Source organism: Eucalyptus grandis, chromosome 8 (genome assembly GCF_016545825.1).
Source record: "Eucalyptus grandis isolate ANBG69807.140 chromosome 8, ASM1654582v1, whole genome shotgun sequence".
Lineage (NCBI taxonomy): Eukaryota > Viridiplantae > Streptophyta > Magnoliopsida > Myrtales > Myrtaceae > Eucalyptus > Eucalyptus grandis.
Window position 1 is genome coordinate 7,138,440 of NC_052619.1, and position 19,152 is coordinate 7,157,591.

Sequence of the window (19,152 nt, forward strand, 5' to 3'; positions counted from 1 at the left end):
GGTTTAGTTCTCCTGAGTCTTTGCTTCTTGGGTGGCATATCAGGATCTGTTGGTAGAGCATGTTCCACAATTTCGGGGTCCAATCCCGGCATATCGGCATATGTCCCGCGAACACATCTTGATATTCTTTCAAAAGATTAGTTGTCTTTTCCGCCTCGACTACGAGAGACATGCCCCGATCCTTACTTCCCGACATTCTCTGCGTCACCTAAATTTATGGTGATTGTTCGCTCTTCGGTCAACGGCTTCGATCCTTCATATCGATTCCATTCGCGTTCAATCCCCTTGATCGTCATCGTCGGTGTCATCGGAACCCGAGAGACTTTCTTCATGCACGTCCGAGTCATATGCGTCCTTATTATGATTATGCATAATGTAATGCCTGAGATGCGATAAAATGAGTTAGAGCAATGTCGACAATAAAAATAATGCATGTCGTTTTTCGAAGAATTTTTGAAGTATTTTTTTGTAAAAGTTTCAAGAACTCATCCTCATATCCTCGGATTTCCTCGTCCTTGCAAGGCAGTCAAATAAGGGAGCATGTAGAGACCTAGGCCTCAGTGACCATCATAGGACTAGTTTGATGTGCCTCCACATGTCCTTAATAAAACATGTGTCTATTTTATTGAATGAGGAAAGATAAGGCCGTATTTTAACACACACCACCCACGACCAATGGCTCAAGATCGGGGTTGACCATAGTTCACATTATAGATGACATAAACGGGAAATAAAGAAAGAAAAACTATGAGATCCCACGTAGGGAAGACATAAAACAAAAGACTAGGCTAGACGAGAACCGCCCCTACTTTGAAGGGACAACCATGACTTCGTAGGAGGACTCGGCCTCCTCGCATGCCCGGGATGGCACATATGATGTCTTCCTCGAATAGCTCAGTCACACCATAGATGTCCCCCTCTTCCTCGAATAACATCCTTGGAGGTCCTGGAAATGTTTCTTCCAACAACGGATGAAACGGGCCTTGATCGCCCTCACCCTCCTCGGTTTGGGCAATACGTTCACTCCAATCTCTATACCCACCTCGGCCTCCTCCGGCATTCCGGCCTCTCTGCCTTCCACGGCCCCCTCGGTTGCCATGACCACCTTGCTTGCTACAACCTTCTCGCCCCTCAACATATCCTAGGCCTCTCCTCTTCGAGTTTTTATGAGCTTCAATGGGCTTTCGCACACCCTGACCGTGTGATCCAAGGCCCTCTCCAGGATTATACCCACTTGCCAACATAATTTTTCCCGCAGCTATGGCCGGCTTAGACAAATTAGGAGCCTTTGTGAAGGACCCTATAGGTACATGGACCATGGATACCAGCTCGAGGGTTTGAAAGCTGGATTCCTCGATACACTCTGGCTCCACATAGGGGATGGCTGTCTCGTGATAGATCTTGAAGTCGGATTCTCCATGGACCGTGATAAGCCTGTTGTCCACCACAAATCGTACTTTCTGATGGAGGCTAGAGGCAACCGCACCTACTGTGTGGATCCACGGTCTCCCTAGCAGAAAATTAAAAGCACTTGGTATATCTAACACCTGGAACACGGCTTGGAAAAGTACTGAGGGGCCGCAGCTCAAGCTCAATTTCCCTATCACATCCTTCTTCATCCCATCAAAAGCCCGCACAAATCGACTTGCCAGTACGCATTCTCCCAAGATCAATGCCAAGACGGTGGAGAGTAGCCAACGGGCATATATTGAGTGCCGAACCGTTATCAATCAATACTCTGCAAACAATAGTGCTTTCATGTTTCACCGAGATATGTAGCGCTTTGGTATGATTAGGACCATCGGGGGAGAGATCTTCATCAGTAAAGGAAATTTGATCTTTTAATAGAACGGCCCCAACGAACTCCTTCAATTGGACTTCATCAATTGACTCTGGCACATGCACCTCGTTAAGGACTTTTAGCAAGATGTCCCTATGCTTCTCGGAAGATTTGAATAATTCCAGGAGGGAGATTTGAGCCGGCAACTTCCGCAGTTGATCCACCACGTTGAACTCACTAGACTTTACTACAGCCAAAAATTGCTTTGCCTCCTCCTCGGTTATGGCCTTCTTTTCTATTCCCTTATCAGGTGCATAACAGTGGCCTGATCGCGTGACAGCATCTACCTCATTTGTTCCGTAACCCCAAGGTACAGCTTTGGAATCGAATTTGGGAGGATACTCCAAAGATTACCATTCCGTCTTCCTCCTGGGGAGGCAATTCAATCGTGACCGGCATTGTGTGTCCTCCCGTGACTTCGATAGTCGACATCTCTTCGACCATAAGGTCGATCACTGTGGGTTCAGCAATTTCCAGCTCGATATCACCTGCGAGCTCCTCATCAGACAATTCAATCACCATCGGGGTAATCATAGCTATCAACCCTTCCTCGTATAAAGTCTTCGGGTCTTCGAAATTCCATGCATAGCCTTCCTCGCCCGAGACATACCAGCAAAGTTGCAGAAAGATGAGCGGAATGATGATGGCATTATCACGGATACGACCTTCTCTTCCTCTTCTCCGCGTCTGATTACTCCCATGGTTATCATCCTACGGACGCGGTTCACTTTCTCTTCTAGGGTCACATCCTTCTGGCCTTCATAGTATCCCGCTAGCACTAGGGATTCATACAACTCGGAAGCATCCAATACTAGAGGTTGCTGACTCGCCCGTGTGTCCTCGGAAATTGAGTTCACTCCCCCTACATGATTTGGTAGAGGGTTCTGTTGCACGTTGGGCTGAGCTTCCCTGAAAGTCAAAATGTTATTGTCTAGAAGCTGTTAAACTTTGTATCTTAGCATGTGACAATTATCTACATCATGCCCCATTTCTCCCATGTGGTTTTCACAGGTCTTGGTTATATCGAACCCGGCGAACCTCGGGGGGTTATCTCTAGGCACCTCCTTTGCGACCATCCTCTTTTCAAGAAGCATGGGCAATAACTTTGACAGCGGGCGTGGTGGTGGAGAAAACCCCTTTCGAAACGGCCTCTTGCCATTATCGAATGCTTGTGATGAACTACCTGGAACCATCGTAGGCTTGTGCGCGGGTGCTGCAGTTGGCCGAGGGAAATGGGGCTCTTGCACAAGCGCTACTTCAATTGCAGCCTCCATATCTTTTCTTGCTGGGAATTTCTTCGCACCTCCGTTTGAACTCTTTCCCTCAACCATTGCCCATTCAACTCCTTCACCTACCTCAACTAGATGTGAAAATGTTTGGCAACCCGAGAATACTAACCCTTGGAAGTATTCATAGGGCAATGTCTTGAGGAACAGCTGCTTCATCTCCCTCTCATTCAAGGCCGGCTTCACTTGTGAGGCCATGGTCCTCCACCTTTGCGCGAAGGCCTTGAATGACTCATTCCTCTTCTTCTCAACGCGAGTCAACTCTTCCCTCGTGGGGGCAAGCTCGGTGTTAAACCGGTATTGTTGTAAGAACTCATTGGTTAGGTCATCCCAACTAGTGAATTCTTCAATGTCCAGCGCAATGAACCACGTCAGGGCAATGCCTTCCAAACTATCTTGGAATGTGTGTATGAGGAATGGCACGTTGTCGCATAGCGAGCCATTTTCTCATCTAATACCTAAGGTGGGTCCTTGGGCATCCCGTTCCGTCATACTTTCTTGTGAACTCAGGCTCCTGGAAATTCTCAGGAAAGCTTGTCTTGGTGTATGGAGATAACCTATCAGCTCCTTTCAACTCGTAACCTTGCAAGACATATAGTCGCTCTTCCATCTTTGCCAAACGTTTTTCACTCTCGTCACTTAGGCGGGGTGTTGGGTTTTCCTTCGAAGGAGGATCCAAATTGACGATGACTGGCGTGACAGAAGGAGCTTCTCCGGCAATTTCTTTCCCGGGGAGATCAACAACGTGCGTGCCTCCCGTCGACGGGGAAGCATGTCCTGATAACGTAGGAGTGGATGTTCCAATGACAGCTACAGCGGGGGGTTCCTTAAGCTTCTGGCTTATTTCAAGCATCATTGCGGTGAGTTGGGCCAGTTGGTCCTCCATCTTTGCCATGCGCACGTTGGTATCATCGTTCTCCATTCTGACTTTTGCGCACGTGCGAATTGGGGATCTCCGCTTGGCCGTGTCGATGATCAGTAGAAGACAATTGATCGGTTAGTACCTGAAGCAAAGGTAGATAAGCATATATAAGTACAAGTAATAATTAGGCGGTCGGTCCACGACAAAGATCTAATCGCCACAATTTGCTCGTTTCATTGAAAGCCAAGTTGCTACATAATACAAGAAAAAAAACGCAAAAGAAAACCCTTAAACAACAAAGCTATTTCAAAGACGAAAAGACATTCTCCTAACTCCCAATTTTCAACATCGAGACTCGAGACAAACTCCATAATATTGCAACGTATGCGAATATGGTCCGCTACATATCGTGCTCGACTCAATCTAACTAATGAGGATGGCTTCCGCTTGTGGCAGCTCCACTAACTCGGGTTAACTTCGAAGCACGCTCATCGGCTTCCTTGAGCTCCCTCTTGAGGCGCTTGATCTCAGCTCGGTGGGTGATCTTCAATGGCACTTTAAGAATCTTCGGGCGAAGGCTCTCTGGAATCTTGTGTCTAAGGATGTATTCTTTCGAGGCATAGTAAGTCTTTTCTTGCCCCTCCAACTCTTCTTCGGGCCAAATTAACTTTCGGGGGTGGCACATATCCCACATCGACTTGACCAACGCAACAGAGTCCTCGTGATCTTGGCATCCGTCAGGGAAGTCTATCCTAAGCGGGTCTTCCTGGATCGCCGGCGGAAGCTGCTAAACCTCTTGAAATTGATGGGTGACTCGAGTCGGGCAATATTCGGTGACCCCAGTGATTCCCAACAAAGGAATAGGTCCAGTAAGTCCACACACGAACCGCGCTTTTTGAACTCGGAGCTATTTGGCATGCCATTGGAAATCCTCAGGTCCGGGGTTGGTCATGAAAATTAACCACTCAGAATAATGATAATCGGGGCAAACATTTTTCCTATCTCTAAACTTTAGGATAGGGTGGTTAGAGTCAGAAATGTCATTCACGGTCATCAAGTTACCGAACCCCTTAATGTGAGAAAAAAACCAAATTTGCAAGAGTTCAGGGGGAGCATAGAAAGCTTTGTTTTTGTTTTCCTTAAAACGAGTAAGGGAGAGAAAGGTTTCAGTTAGGACGGCATGAACAAAACCCTTTCCCATACATACCTCACGAACTACCCATGCCACAGAAGGGTTAATAGCATTCCTACAATGTGGGAATACTACAAACCCGAAGAAAGCTAAGAGGAAAATCCTATTCTTTTGAAAAGATTTGGCATTTTGAAAAAGCTCATTTAAGAATGAAAATGGGCAGGTCTTGCGGTTGGCTTTTAAAACTTTCCTCACGTCCTCTTCTTTAATTTTAAGAAAATCGATAAGGTCGATGCATGCTCGGTCCCTACGGTGGGCTAACTAACTTCGACACCAAGGGTTTTCCAATGGCAACGCCATATTCTTCCAAGGTTGGAGTGAGTTCGTGATCACCAAGTATGAACGTGCAAGTTGCGGGCACCAAAATGCGCTAATGCTTGCACAACACCAGAATGAGTTTCTATCTCCAATAGGGGAAGTAAACGTCCAACATACGATCGCACCCAATCACGGCCTGCTGGATCTAATCTATCCCACCACGCACGAAGCTCGGCTTTCGGGATGGAGATGATGCGAAGGTCGGGTACCCCCATCGTATGATCAACCTAATTTGTCATGGACCGGCCAAAATGAAAACAAATAAGTAAATTGCGATGAAAAGAATTCAAGAAAAACTTACCCTACTCATTGAGTAGCGATGTAAAGGTCATAGACATGCGCATGGACAAAGTGGTTCAATTTCTACTCTAGATGGCTCAAAAATGAAGCCATGGGATCACAGACTGAACCAACAAGCTCGTGGCTAGGTCGTGTTACCCATGACTCGCTTCGTCAAAGGACTCGACCCGTGTCGCATGCTCGCACTGGGTGGGGACCTTTGACATCAAGAAAGAAATTTCGGGGTTGAGATGGGCGACTCGTACTACATGCTTGTAGTCGGAGTGGTATCCACCTCAACACCATCCTAAGTGATCCTATGTGGCCTAGGTCCGGTGGCAGGTTGTGTGTGCTAAAGTATAGTGCAATGCAGGAGATACAGGCATGACAATTCATAAGCAATCAACACTTCATACATGGACAATAAAGCATACATTCCTTCACCTCCCTACAAAACAAAGGTGAGCAAACACTTCCCCTTATACCTCCCATTCTACAAAAACATTTAACACCTTTAATGTTTGGGACTAACCTGAAATCCTCGCTACCAAACGAATATTTTTTGAACAAGATTAATTTTGGCCTAAGTCCTCTAAGGTCCAAAACCAAGTCCCCAGGAGTCGCCAAGTTGTCGCGACCTACCCTCGTGGGAGGGAACAAAGTTTAGGTGTATTGCCTAAAGGACGGGGCTAAGGCCCATGATCAGGCACGGGCTCTCCCAAGCCCATACCCCGCGTGACATTGGGATATTCTTTAGAATTTTTGCACAAACGGAGTCGCCACTAGCCTATTGGGGTCGGCTAGAAACCAAGTGAGGTATGGGAGTATACCTCACTTCCTACGCAACCAGAGAATCTAGGTTCGGGGACTTGATTACACTAATTAACCAATTAGTGCTCTTTCGATACCTAATCTTGTTCATTTTAACAAAATGATTTTTGACAGGCAGTTTGGATTAATTTTATACTTATCCACTAACATACGAGGTGATCATGCGGGTGCGCAATCATTAAAGTAATAATCATAACTATCAAGATCCTAATTGCCATAAAATTAAACACATGCAATCAAACATGATTAGATATGCAAATTAAACATGCAACGTAATCAAAATACGAGCACATAAAGGTCTAATTACACTACAATGGCAATACATGGCAAGTCCTAATCAAACCCCATCATTTTTGGATTTTCAAATTTTTAATTTTTTAATTAATTTTTTAATTATTATTACTTTTTTATTAATTTTTTTATTAATTTTTAATTTTTTTTAAAGAAAAATATCTAATTTCTAATTTTTAAATATATTTTTGGATTTTCGAAATTTTTTTTAATTTTTTTTAATTTTTTAATTTTTAATTATTTTATATTTTTTAAAAGAAAAATAACCAATTTCTAATTTTTAAATATATTTTTTGGATTTTCGAAATTTTTTTGATTTTTTTTAATTTTGATTGATTTTTTTAAATTTTAATTTTAAATTTTTTAATTTTTTAAAGAAATATTTTTAAAATTTTAAATTAATTTTTATTTTAAAAGGTGAACCGGGTCGGGTTCGATTCAACCCGACCCGACCTCCGGTCACCGCGGATCGGGTCCGGGCGGAGACCGGACTCGGGTTCGGTCCAAATGGGGGGCCGGCCGAACCGGCCCGACCACAGGCTCGGGCCTTTCTTCGATTCGGATTGGGCCCAACCAAATGGGCCTAATCTAGTCCAATCTCTTTTATTTTTTTTAAAAAGAAGCCCACAACTCCTTAAACCCACAATCTCTTAAATCCCTAAGCCCGCAAGCAAAAACAAACCAAGCCCAAAACAAGCCCAAAATCGTTTAAAAAAAGAAAAACCTACCTGTTTCGCGACTCGCGCCCGATCCGTGCGACCCGGTTCGTGGCCGAAGCCCTACGGCTCCTTGGCGACGCTGACGACGGCAGCGACGGACTTGACGGCGGCGGCGACGCGGCGGGTGACAGCGAAGACGCGGTGGGCGATGGCGAGCTGCTGCAGGGCTCGCGGATTTTGCGGGTGGAGGCGCGGCGGAGTAGGGGCGGAGACGCGGCGATCCTCGTGGTTGCAGGCAAAGCGCGGCGAGTCACAAGTCAGCGTGGTTTGGCGAAGGCAACGAGCGCAGGGGTCGGCGGTGCCAGTTCGGATGGCGTTGGGCAGGGGGGGCGGCGGCTCAGTTTGGTCGGCGTCGGGTTGAGGTCAAGCTGCTGCGGCGGCCGCGGCTCTGGGCGGCGACAACGGCACGGATGGGATCGCGGGCGTAGTGGCTCGGGTCGGGCGTTCCGGTGCGGCGGCGGGTGGTGACGGCAAGAACGGCACGAACGGCGACGGCGAGTCTTCTTCCACCCGAGCTCGCTCTCCTCTCTCTCGCTCTCGTTTGTGCCTCTCCCTCCGGTTCTCTTACGCTCGCTTGGTGTCGGGAGGCTGCAGGCGTTGGTACTATGGGTCGATGCTCGGAGGGCGGCGGCGTCGCGGCTTCGGGCTGCGGAGGCGTCGCAGGGGGTAGCGGTGGCGCGGCGAGGGCTGCCACCACGACTCCTCCTCCCCTGTGTTTCTTTCTCTCATTTTCTTTTTTCTCTGTGTTTTTCTTGTGCTCGGTCCCCTGTTCTCTCTCTATCCCCCCCTGTTTTTCTCCTCTTTCTCTCCTTTTTCTGGTGCAGATCTCCCCCTGCTTCTCTTCGCGTGCGCGCGAATCAGCTCCGCGTGCATCCGAATCGGCTCCCCCCAACCCGCCGACCTGCCAGCGAGATGATGCTGTCTCCTCTGCCTTCCCTGGCCCTGCTTTCGGCTTCGCCATTTACCCAAGCGGACAACTGCTTTCTACTTCGCTGGTTCCCCGTGCAGTAGGCGGCTGAGGGAGAAGACAACGAGGTGGGCCGAGCCAGAGGGAAGAAGAGGGTTGGGCTGTGCGAAGGGGAAGAAAAGAAAAAGAAAAAGTAAATGGGAGGGTTGGGCTTAGGCCCACGCAGGAAAAAATAAAAGAAAAAAGGGGTCGGGTCGGGCCAAGGCTGGATCCGGCCCGACCTGACCTCACAACTCTTTTTTTTTTTTAAGGAAATTAATAGCTAAAATTTTTTTGATTTTGATTTTTTTTATTTGATTTTGATTTTGATTTTGATTGTTTTTTTTTTATACTATTTGAAAGATAAAAAACTAGGTGTCAACAACCGATATGCAGAAGGCATATGATAGAATTCAATGGGATTTTCTTAGGGACTATCTAATTCAGGTGGGCTTCCATCCAAAGTGGGTACATTGGATATTACAATGTGTCACAACTACATCCTATAGTATCAGGTTAAATGGGGAGCTACTTCCTTATATTTTCCTTACTCGTGGCCTAAGGCAATGTGACCCTCTCTCATCATATATATTCATCTTGGTTGCGAATGTTTTGTCAATATTGATCAACCAAGCAGTAAATATGGGACAACTAAAGGGCATCAGATTAAATAGGTGGTGTCCTACCTTTTCCCACTTATTTTTTGCTGACGATGCAATCTTTTTCCTCGATGGCAGCATTCATGAGTGTCAAAACTTGGCTAATATCTTAAATCAGTACTGTGTAGCTACGAGCCAAGCTCCGAATCACAACAAATTAGGGATTATTTTTAGTCGGCATTGCCCTATGAGTCTACAGGAAAATATGTCTCTAGAACTTAGAATTCCTGTGCTTCAAAGGGCTGGTAACTATCTGGGTATCCCCTCGGACTAGGGTCGCTCCAAAAAGGACATGTTTTCATGGATATTAGCACGTGTTCAATCAAAATTAGAATGATGGAAGGAAAAGCTCATATCCAAGGGAGGTAAGGAAACTCTTATCAAGTCTGTCATTCAGGCGATACCGCAATATGCTATGTCGGTTTTCAGATTACCCTTATCGTTGTGTAAAATCATTGAGAAGAACATTGCAAGGTTTTGGTGGAAAAATGATATGCATAGGGCAGGCATTCATTGGAAGAAATGGGATACACTTAAAAGCAGTAAGGATCAAGGTGGGCTTGGCTTTCGGGATCTCATTGAATTTAATAAAGCCATGCTTGGCAAGCAAGCATGGCGTTTACTCCAACAACCTCAGGCTTTATGGGTTCAACTATTAAAAGGGTTGTATTTTCATAACACAAAATTTAAATCAGCAACCAAAGGCAGTCGTCCATCATGGGTTTGGCAGAGTATTCTTACAGGTTGGGATGCTATCCTACCATATACTAGATGGTCCGTAGGCAATGGGCAGCAAATTCGTATCCGTGAGGATCCGTGGTTAAAAAGTGGAACTTTGTTTGGTCCTGCCAACAGAGAGGACCCGAAGTTTGTGGCTGACCTAATAGATGCTACTCACAATACCTGGAATGTACCTCTACTGTATCGCATTCTAGATGTGCTGACTGTTCAAGAAATTTTGACCAGACCAATTAGACCTCTCTATGTAGAAGATAAATTTGTCTGGCTAGCTACAAAGGATGGCACACATACAATCAAGAGCAACTATCGCATTTTAACAGACATGTCCAGCCACAACAACAACCATACACCATCTACCTCTCATCAGACACCTAGCACTCTCTGGTGCAAAATTTGGTCGATGAGAACTGCCCCCAAAGTTAGAGCTTTCCTTTGGTCACTTTGTCAAAATGCAGTAGCATCCCGAGAAAACCTATTTCGTCGATGCATAACTTATGATCCCTACTGTCAACTATGCAACCAGCAATACCCAGAAACAGTAGAACATCTAATCCTACTATGCTCTTGGACTCGCCCTATTTGGACTCATCCATAAATCAACATTGATATTTAACCTCAGCACACTCATCGACTCAACGTTTGGCTTGCTATAAAATCGGTATCAACAGCAAACGCACCTTCGTTAGAACTTCTTGCTAATGTCTATTGGCATATTTGGAAAATGAGGAACAGCTACCTCTTCCGCAATCAACGGCTAAATCTCTTCATTGTAGTCGAAACAGCCTTGACGGAGACTCGACTCCACCAAATCACTTCTCCTTCCTCTGCGAGAAAAGCTGAGTTCAACCTGAATCCGGACCATCTCTGGAGACCGCCTGATCTGGGTACATTAAAATGCAACGTTGATGCCTCATATCAACTGGACAACACAGAAGGGACGATGGCTACGGTTTTTCGAGATCATTAAGCAGACTCATCGAGATCTACACCAAACGATTTCCTGTCGCCTCAGCATTGCTCGCGGAGTTTCAAGCCCTCACCTTCGTGATTCAGCACTTGCTAACACAGGGTTTGCAGCACGCTAGGGTTGTGCTTGAATCGGACTGTAGATCAGTGGTCGACGCCGTCACTGGAAGGAGATCAGCGCCATGGGAGCTTCGTCCCCTGCTTGCAGAGGCCACTGAACTGCTACCACTGTTCCCTAACCTCACGATTCGCTGGTGCCCCCAGGAAGCCAATGGAGTTGCAGACTGGGCTGCAAAGGCCCATCGAGATGCAACTTAGGCCCTCAATTGGAATATATATATATATATATATATATATATATATATTTGGTAAAAGGTAAGAAATATATTAAGGAAGGGCCAAATGTACAAAAGATCTCGACACCAGGAACTTGCACTCCAAATGTAGGAACAAAAGAAGTGGAAGGGTGACTAGATGCAAAAGCCGCAAAGACGGCGCAACAACTACAACAACAAGGCCAAACTAAACATGGCTAGGTCAACCGGCGACCAAACAGAGACAAAAGCGAGGAGGAGGCCACCATCAATTGGAATATATTCCCTCCTCCTATTTTGATGAATCTGATATATGTAGATGCCCTTGTGGCTGGCTGTAAAATGACGTTACTATGAATATATGGTTTCCTTTGACCAAAAAAAAAAAATCACCGAGCGTGATAACCAATAATGAGAGGGTCACTCTACTCTTATATGAGGTTGGATTCGAGTCATGTCACAAGTTAATTTCTGGCCAACTTATCCTTTGGTATTTACTATTTTGTATGAAGAGATTTATTGATTTTTGCCATGCTGGTCGTGTTGGAATGGCTAGTTCATGCACTTACGAATGAACTAAGCATGAGAGGACTACCCACTTATTCCTAAATCTAATGTACGGATATTAATTTAGTTTTAAACTTTTTGATTTTATCAATGTAGTGTGAAATTCTAATATAGTCATTTCAATTAATTTTCATTGATAATCACTAACATGGTAATCCAGTCATCGTCGACTTTCATATGTAGACAACTTGTGAATTGCCACATTCAAGGATATTTGGCAATAATTAATTGTAGGGACTACATTGGAATATCACGCAAAGGTTTAGGATTGCATTGACAAAATTAAAAAAATTAGTATTGGATTGATATCAGTATAATATGTTTATGATTGAATTGATAATCCCAAATTTTATTATGCTCCATTTGGACTAGATATCTTCTTCTTAGTTCAAGATTAATGCAATTTAAACCTGTTTGACGGTAGTCATCTTCCAACAATTCATTGTAACATGAAGTATACTCAGTCAATTTTTTTTCCAGCTTATTCAAACGATGATAATATCTTGGCTGGTTTACTAGAATTTATATTTTCATTCCTAAAAGGGCTGAAGAATTGCTAATAAATGTGATTTTACTACAAAACCAAGGATCACCACAAGATCGTTCATTCGCAAACAATATGTAATACCTATATGTACGAATGTATTCATATGCAACATAAAAGTGATGTTCACTTCTTCTACTTACTTAATAGTGCCAAGACACATTTTCATGAATTTTATTATAGTGCTACAATGGTCCCACTCAATTCTAATTTTGTAATTCTCAAATTATTACTCCATATATAAGCAAGGCTACACAAGCAGAACCGTTTTCCTTCCCCATTTTCCCCGCTGTAAATGGCACACCTTTACCACGAGCGTTCACAAATAACAGCATGACCAATCCAAGCACTAGAGTGTATCATAAGCAAAATCGCCTTTGTTTCTAGAGCATAAATCCATCATCTTTATTTGTTATTATTATTATTTTTGGTTTGCTAATAAGGATGCCAAGTCCCGTGACTTGAAATTAGAGCTAACGAGCATAGCATGTGATATCCAATAATAACAACGTCGTGCTGCCTCAAATGAAATTTTAATTTCAAGTCACGTCTTAAGGTACTTTCTAGCTACCTCGCCCTTTAGGTATTTATTACCTCACATGAAGAGATTTTTTATAGCTGCTACGTTCGTGGAGCTGCAATGACCGGCCCTTATAACCAAGAATGGGACAAGTAGTCATGGATCAGATTTAATATTTTGTAACAGGTATGTGACTCTCATGATAATGTCAATGGGCTATAATTTCAGCCTTGTTTCATTGGCCAAAGCTCATGAGAACAATGATGATAGTCATCTCCTTTTCAAGAACTAAAACTCAGCAAACGTAATAAAGAAAAAAAGAAAAGAAAAAGCACATTCATCCACCAAATTAGAAAAATACCAATATATGATAAGTCACAAAGAAAATAAAAATAAAGTTTAGACATAATCAAAAGCTTCAATGGGAGATTATTTGGTATGTTGAACAATGGAGGCCATTAGGAATTTGGTTTGGTAACTTTTGATTGGCGATTAAAGCTTTGAGTAATTTGAAACCCATTGACATTTTGCTTTAAAATTTTCCTTCTTGGCCAATTTGAGCTTATGGATTAATTCAACAAGTTTGATTTCTATGGGTGCTAATAGCAATGAATATTAAGTCAACTGAAACACATTAAATCCAATTTTAAACGTAAGGGAAAATGACATCTCCGGACCATAACCATCGGCTTTTATGATGTCAAAGCGTTCTCACGACTCTCATTACCAAATTGCTCTCATTACCAAATTTTTTTTGCAGAGGACACCGCCGGACCATAGCCATCGGCTTTTATGATGTCAAAGCATTCTGACGATTCTCTTTTTCATCCACTCTTTCTTGTCTTGATTCCATCATTCGCCTCGGAACAGCCCTTTCTTCATTATGCAAAACCAGCCTTTTCAGTTTTCAACAGTGTTTGACCAAAAAAGAAAAGTTTTCAACAGTGTAAATCATATTGCATATGATATTGTTCTGTGTGTGCAGACTTATTCCATGAAATAATTGAGCTGCTCGAGCTCAGCAGATGGGAATTTCTAACTTCAATTCAAAGTGTGCGAGCCCTATTTTTCACCATAATTACTTGCTAGTTTCCATTACTTAATCGTACATTTCACATAATATATCTAAAAATCATGTACATTACATGAAGCAAGAATAACTTAAAAGAATCATCTTCATGTAAAGGATCATTTTATGCTATTTCTCTCAATTATCATTTACAGTAGTGCAAGATCCAAAAAATTGTGTTTCTATCGTAGGACCTTAGCTTTTACTGCGTCTGTTGGAAATGGTGTGTTCTTTCTTTCTCTTTCTCTTGTTTTTGCATCTAAATTATTTCTAAAAGTTCACTCCGACAGAAACAGAAAATTAACGTGTGTTTCGAATATCGTTCCTAGGAAAAAGAAGAAGAAGAAGAAGAAGGGTTCCCAGAAAAAGAAAAAAAGAAAAAAAAAGAAATAGAAGCAAACTTATTGAAGTATCAAAAAAGAAAAGTAGGAAAAGGAGAAAAATAAAAAATAAAAAGCAACACGTACCTCACGGGAGCTTTGAGAATGACTGACGGTGGTGTACTGAAGATAAGGAATGCGTGGCTGAGGTTTTACCCACATGACCATTCTTCCACGTGGTCTCAAAAGAGAAGACACGATGCGGCGTGATTAATGCCAACCGATGAAACCCTAGAGGCACGACAACCACAGCGATGGTGATTTGTCGGAGATGGAGACACCTGCATGGGAATGCATGAACCAAATATCAACCCAACGCGCCATGCTCTAACACGTTCATTTCAATGTTATATCGTCAAATGAATCAACCATTTCCCTCTTAAAAATACGAAGATCCACTTTAATTGAGATTTTAATAAAATGGATGCACGAAACTGATTAGTAAAATATCTGCATAATAACCTTGATATGTGAAGAAATTTGGAGACCGTGTTTAGATATTTCAATACTCTTCGTCATGATAAGTTGAATTTTCATCCTAAAAATATATAATAAGGAAGCCATATATGAGATATTGTGTAAAATTTTATGACACAACTGTTAAGTATTCAAAAAAATTAAATTGATAAATAATGACTTTGTGTAATATTTAAATATTCTAATAATATTATGCCCCAAGAAATATCATATCTCAAAATTGATCTTACACACAGAAATTCGTTTTTTTTTTTTTTTGCGAATTTCCTGATTAAAAATTTAAGATTGTCAACAAAAAAGAGCTGACATATTACATTTGTAATATATCCCGGCAAATGAGGGGGAACAATCACATAGTGGTATGCTCATACTCTGGATTCTCATATCAACTTTACCGAGGGTACCAAAATCTCAAAATGATTCTTTTCAACGTTATCGTCTTCTTCATTATCTGTCCAACAAGGCATTATGTGGACACAAAGTTTTGGTGGGATCAGATCGAAGATTTTGTACAGAGAACGCGGCGAATCGTGCGATCCAAACATGTGGTGCTCGTCCAAGATTGGACCAGACAAAAGATTTTTCTAGAAAAAGAAAAGAAATGTAATAGAAAAGAAAAACAGAGAGGCAATAACTCACGCGAGCAGTTTAGGTGGTCCTTGGACTTTAGATGGCTTTTGTTTTATGCGATGTTTCTGCCCTTGCGAGGAGTACGGGTCGCACGCACGTTTGGCCAATTTAGAGTGGCGACGCTGGTGAAATTGAAATGTGTAAGTACGTCGACATACACGGAATCTAGGGCTCCGGCCCACCGCCGTCCATAGGCGAGGCAGGGAGTTATTTCTTATGCGGATAATACATTGATGGAAACCAATCTGAAGCTATTGAAATACCTATAGTTAGCAGACCCATCACTCAATTGATAAAATGCTGTAGGAAGGTCCCCTAAAAATGTATTTTCTAGGAGTAAATGCAGTCGGTAGTAAAAATTATTTTTTCTCCCTATCCTGTTCAATGATGAATGGTGTTCATCATTTCACTCTCTGTGCATTGCCTGCTCCCTTCTTTTGTTTTCTGGTTTTTTGTTCCTTTTAGAGTGCGGATCGCTAATGGTCTTAGCGGTGGTCAGGTAAATGCGTTCTTCTAATGAAAAAGTATTTACCATCTATTGCTTACATACTAACACTAGTCAGACAAAGTATTTTCACATTAAAATAATTAGTTAATGTTATATTGATAACATCGTAAGGTTATAATAGTTTACTTGGCATACATTCTTGCTCGGGAAGAAAGTGGATGGGGTAACTTGTGCACCACCTTAGCATCGCAGATCAATGCAGAAATTGTTTCAATTGGTCCAAAACATATAATACAGATATTAATTTAATAATAAACTTTTTGATTTTGTCAAATTAATCCTAAATCTTTGTGCATAATGTCAATGTAATCCTCTCGATCAATTTTTGCTGAAAACTACTGACGTGATGGTGTGTCACCAAGGATAGCTGAGATGACTTTTTTTTTTTGGTAGAAGGTAAGAAATATATTAAGAAGAGCCAAATGTACAAAAAGATCTCGACACCAGAACTTGCACTCCAAATGTAGTAACAAAAGAAGTGGAAGGGTGACGAGATGCTGAGATGACTTGATCGCTATGTTAGTGAGTTTTGTCAAAAAATTGATCAGAAGAACACATTAAAGCATTGTGCAAGAGTTTAAGACTAAATTGGAAAAATTAAAAAGTTTATGATCAAATTAGCATCTTTATAATGAGTTTATGATTGATTCGATAATTTTCTTCGTGTCAACATATATTTAAATGAAATTTATGTTGTGGGAAGTAGAAACATTAGCAACGGCCTAACACGCAGTAAATTTTACACAAGAAAGATTTTTTTTTTTGTTTATTTGTTTATTTTATTTTTTTGTGTCCAAGAGAGTCACGCACGCTGCTTCATTAGCTTAGACAAGAAGGCATTTTTTCCAACAACGCTACGATTCGACGAAGGGCCATTCACACGACGAAGCAAAGAAATGAAGGTGGGACAATTGAGAACATCGATTTCTCGTGAGGATGATGGGACAATCAATGATTCCGCGACATGCATTTGCCTTTTCCTTATTTATTAGCTGTGCATCCCCCTAATATCATTATCATCTTTACTTTGCTTATTTGTCAATTCCATGTCCACTAGCTCAGTCATACACTTAGGGCGCGATGACAACCATTTTGTTCCGAAATAGTTTTCTGCAGAAATAGATTTTTCTATTTCTATTTCTAGAAGAGCTTCTAAGCAAAATAACCGTTTGATAACGACACAAAATTTATACTCTAAAAATAGAAATTTGTTTGATAATGATACAAAATTTCTTCCTTTCGGATGACGGCGGCGACGACGACGACCTTTAATATAAAAAATAAAAATAAAAATAAAAATGATTTAGTAACAAAAAAAAAAGAATAAAATAAAATAAAATAAATAAATCATAAAAAATAAAATAAAAATATCATTTTATTTTAAAATAAAAATATCCTTAAAAATAAATTTATTTTATTTATTCTATTTTATTTTATTTTAAGAATAAATTTATTTTAAAGTGAATAAAAATTAAAAATAAAAATAAATTTATTTGGCAAAACACTCAAGGCAAATAAAAATAAATTTATTAAATTTATTTTTATTTATCATAAATAAATTATTTTTAATAAATTTATTTTTAATAAACTAAAAATAAAATGATAAATAAAAATAATTTATTTATTTTTAATAAAATTTTAATAAATTTATTAAAATTTTTAAATGAATAAAATAAATATTTTTATTTTTATTTTTAATAAAATGAGGAGAGGCGGAGGAGGAGGAGGAGGCAAAGACGTAGAGGAGATGAGGGAGAACTCACCGAAATTACGGGTTTAGTGGGAAAAATTGTTTCTAATTTCTTTTCCAAATCAATTTATGGAATAGAAATATATTCAAAAATAGAAAAACTAAGTAGGTTTATTAAACAGTTTCTATTCCAGAAACAGGTCTAGAATAGAAAAATTATTTCTGGAATAGAAATTTTAGTTATCATGCACCCCTTAGCAACTTTCAAGGGTTTCCAAGCTTTATTTTTGACCTGGAAAAGTAGCATGATGACTAAAATATCAACCTAAGTCTTTACACAAATATTTATTGGACAACCTAATAAGAGCAATCTTATTTTAATGGAAGATATTACTTAGAGTGGAAATTCATTTGATGATTCCTTGTTCATGGAAACCAAGTGAGGCCTTAATATACTGTCCAAACAGTCTTATATCTAGTCATAACTATTTCATTCATTTGGAATTCTCGTGTTAAAAGTTCGCGAGTCTATCATTAAAGGCTTATCTATGTTTGCAAAGCTTACTAGTCTTTTTAGATAAGGTAAAGAATGTGCAAACACAGATTGACCAAAGGTTCGCTCAAGATGTCATTTGAACTTGTTATCACAACCATTATGTGGTATCTGATTATGGCCCTGTTTGGTTCAGTTTTGGGGATGAGCATTTGGACTCCAAAGTCTCTTGGCCAAATGCAAACGTGTTTGGTTCGGTTTTTTGGGCGACTTTGGCAAGATGTAATTGCATCTCCAAGTGGCTCTAAGGGCCTTTAGCCAAATGGAGGTCCGAAGGTACTTTGGGAAGTTGCATTTCGAGAATGCAAGTTTGGGTATTGTTCATCTTCGAGGGTACTGTTCATCAGGTGAGGAAAACCACTGCATGGAGGCCGACGACCACCGGCCGAGGGGTCCCGCGCGTCGGCGAGGCGCTGGCGATCGTCGCCCGAGGGTCGCCCGACCCCGGCAATCGTCGCCGGACGCTTGGGTCGCGCGACCCGGCGACGGTCGCTTGGGTCGCGCGACCCGGCGACCATCGAACGTCGCCGGGTTGCACCCGGCCATCCGGTCGCCAAATTCAATCCGGCAAATCCTACATTTTTCGGACTTAAAAAAAAAAAAAATTGTTTTTTTTAATTTAATAAAAGTCCTTTACAAATGCAAATTTTATCAAACGATATTTGCATTTCGGAAAACCCCATTCACCCAAAGGTATTTGCATTTTGACAAATGTATTCCCCAAAAGCCAAACCAAACGGGCCATATGTTGATGAGAGTAGTACCACTCTCTCCCCTGATCATTGGCTTAGGCCCAACTTGTCTAGCTTCTTACCGAAAGAGATATCTATTGGTTTTTATTCAACTTATGATATTCATTTTGTTTCATAATATACTTGGTCTCTCACAATACATTTATGTCAAACACACAACTCATTGTACTTGATATGTAACATCAAGTGAACTTAACATTCGAAATATCTTTACAGAT

General features: G+C 41.4%; 1 protein-coding gene across 1 annotated transcript; it reads right to left on the reverse strand.

Annotated features, from left to right (window-relative positions):
- Nucleotides 1–2,379: 2,379 nt before the first annotated feature.
- On the reverse strand, nt 2,380–4,048 carry LOC120286932. Its single transcript, XM_039299547.1, has 3 exons — nt 3,621–4,048; nt 2,879–3,517; nt 2,380–2,749 (listed from the first exon to the last, which is right to left on the reverse strand). Exons 1-3 carry the CDS (start codon nt 4,046–4,048, stop codon nt 2,380–2,382), a joined length of 1,437 nt encoding a protein of 478 aa, XP_039155481.1.
- Nucleotides 4,049–19,152: the final 15,104 nt, after the last annotated feature.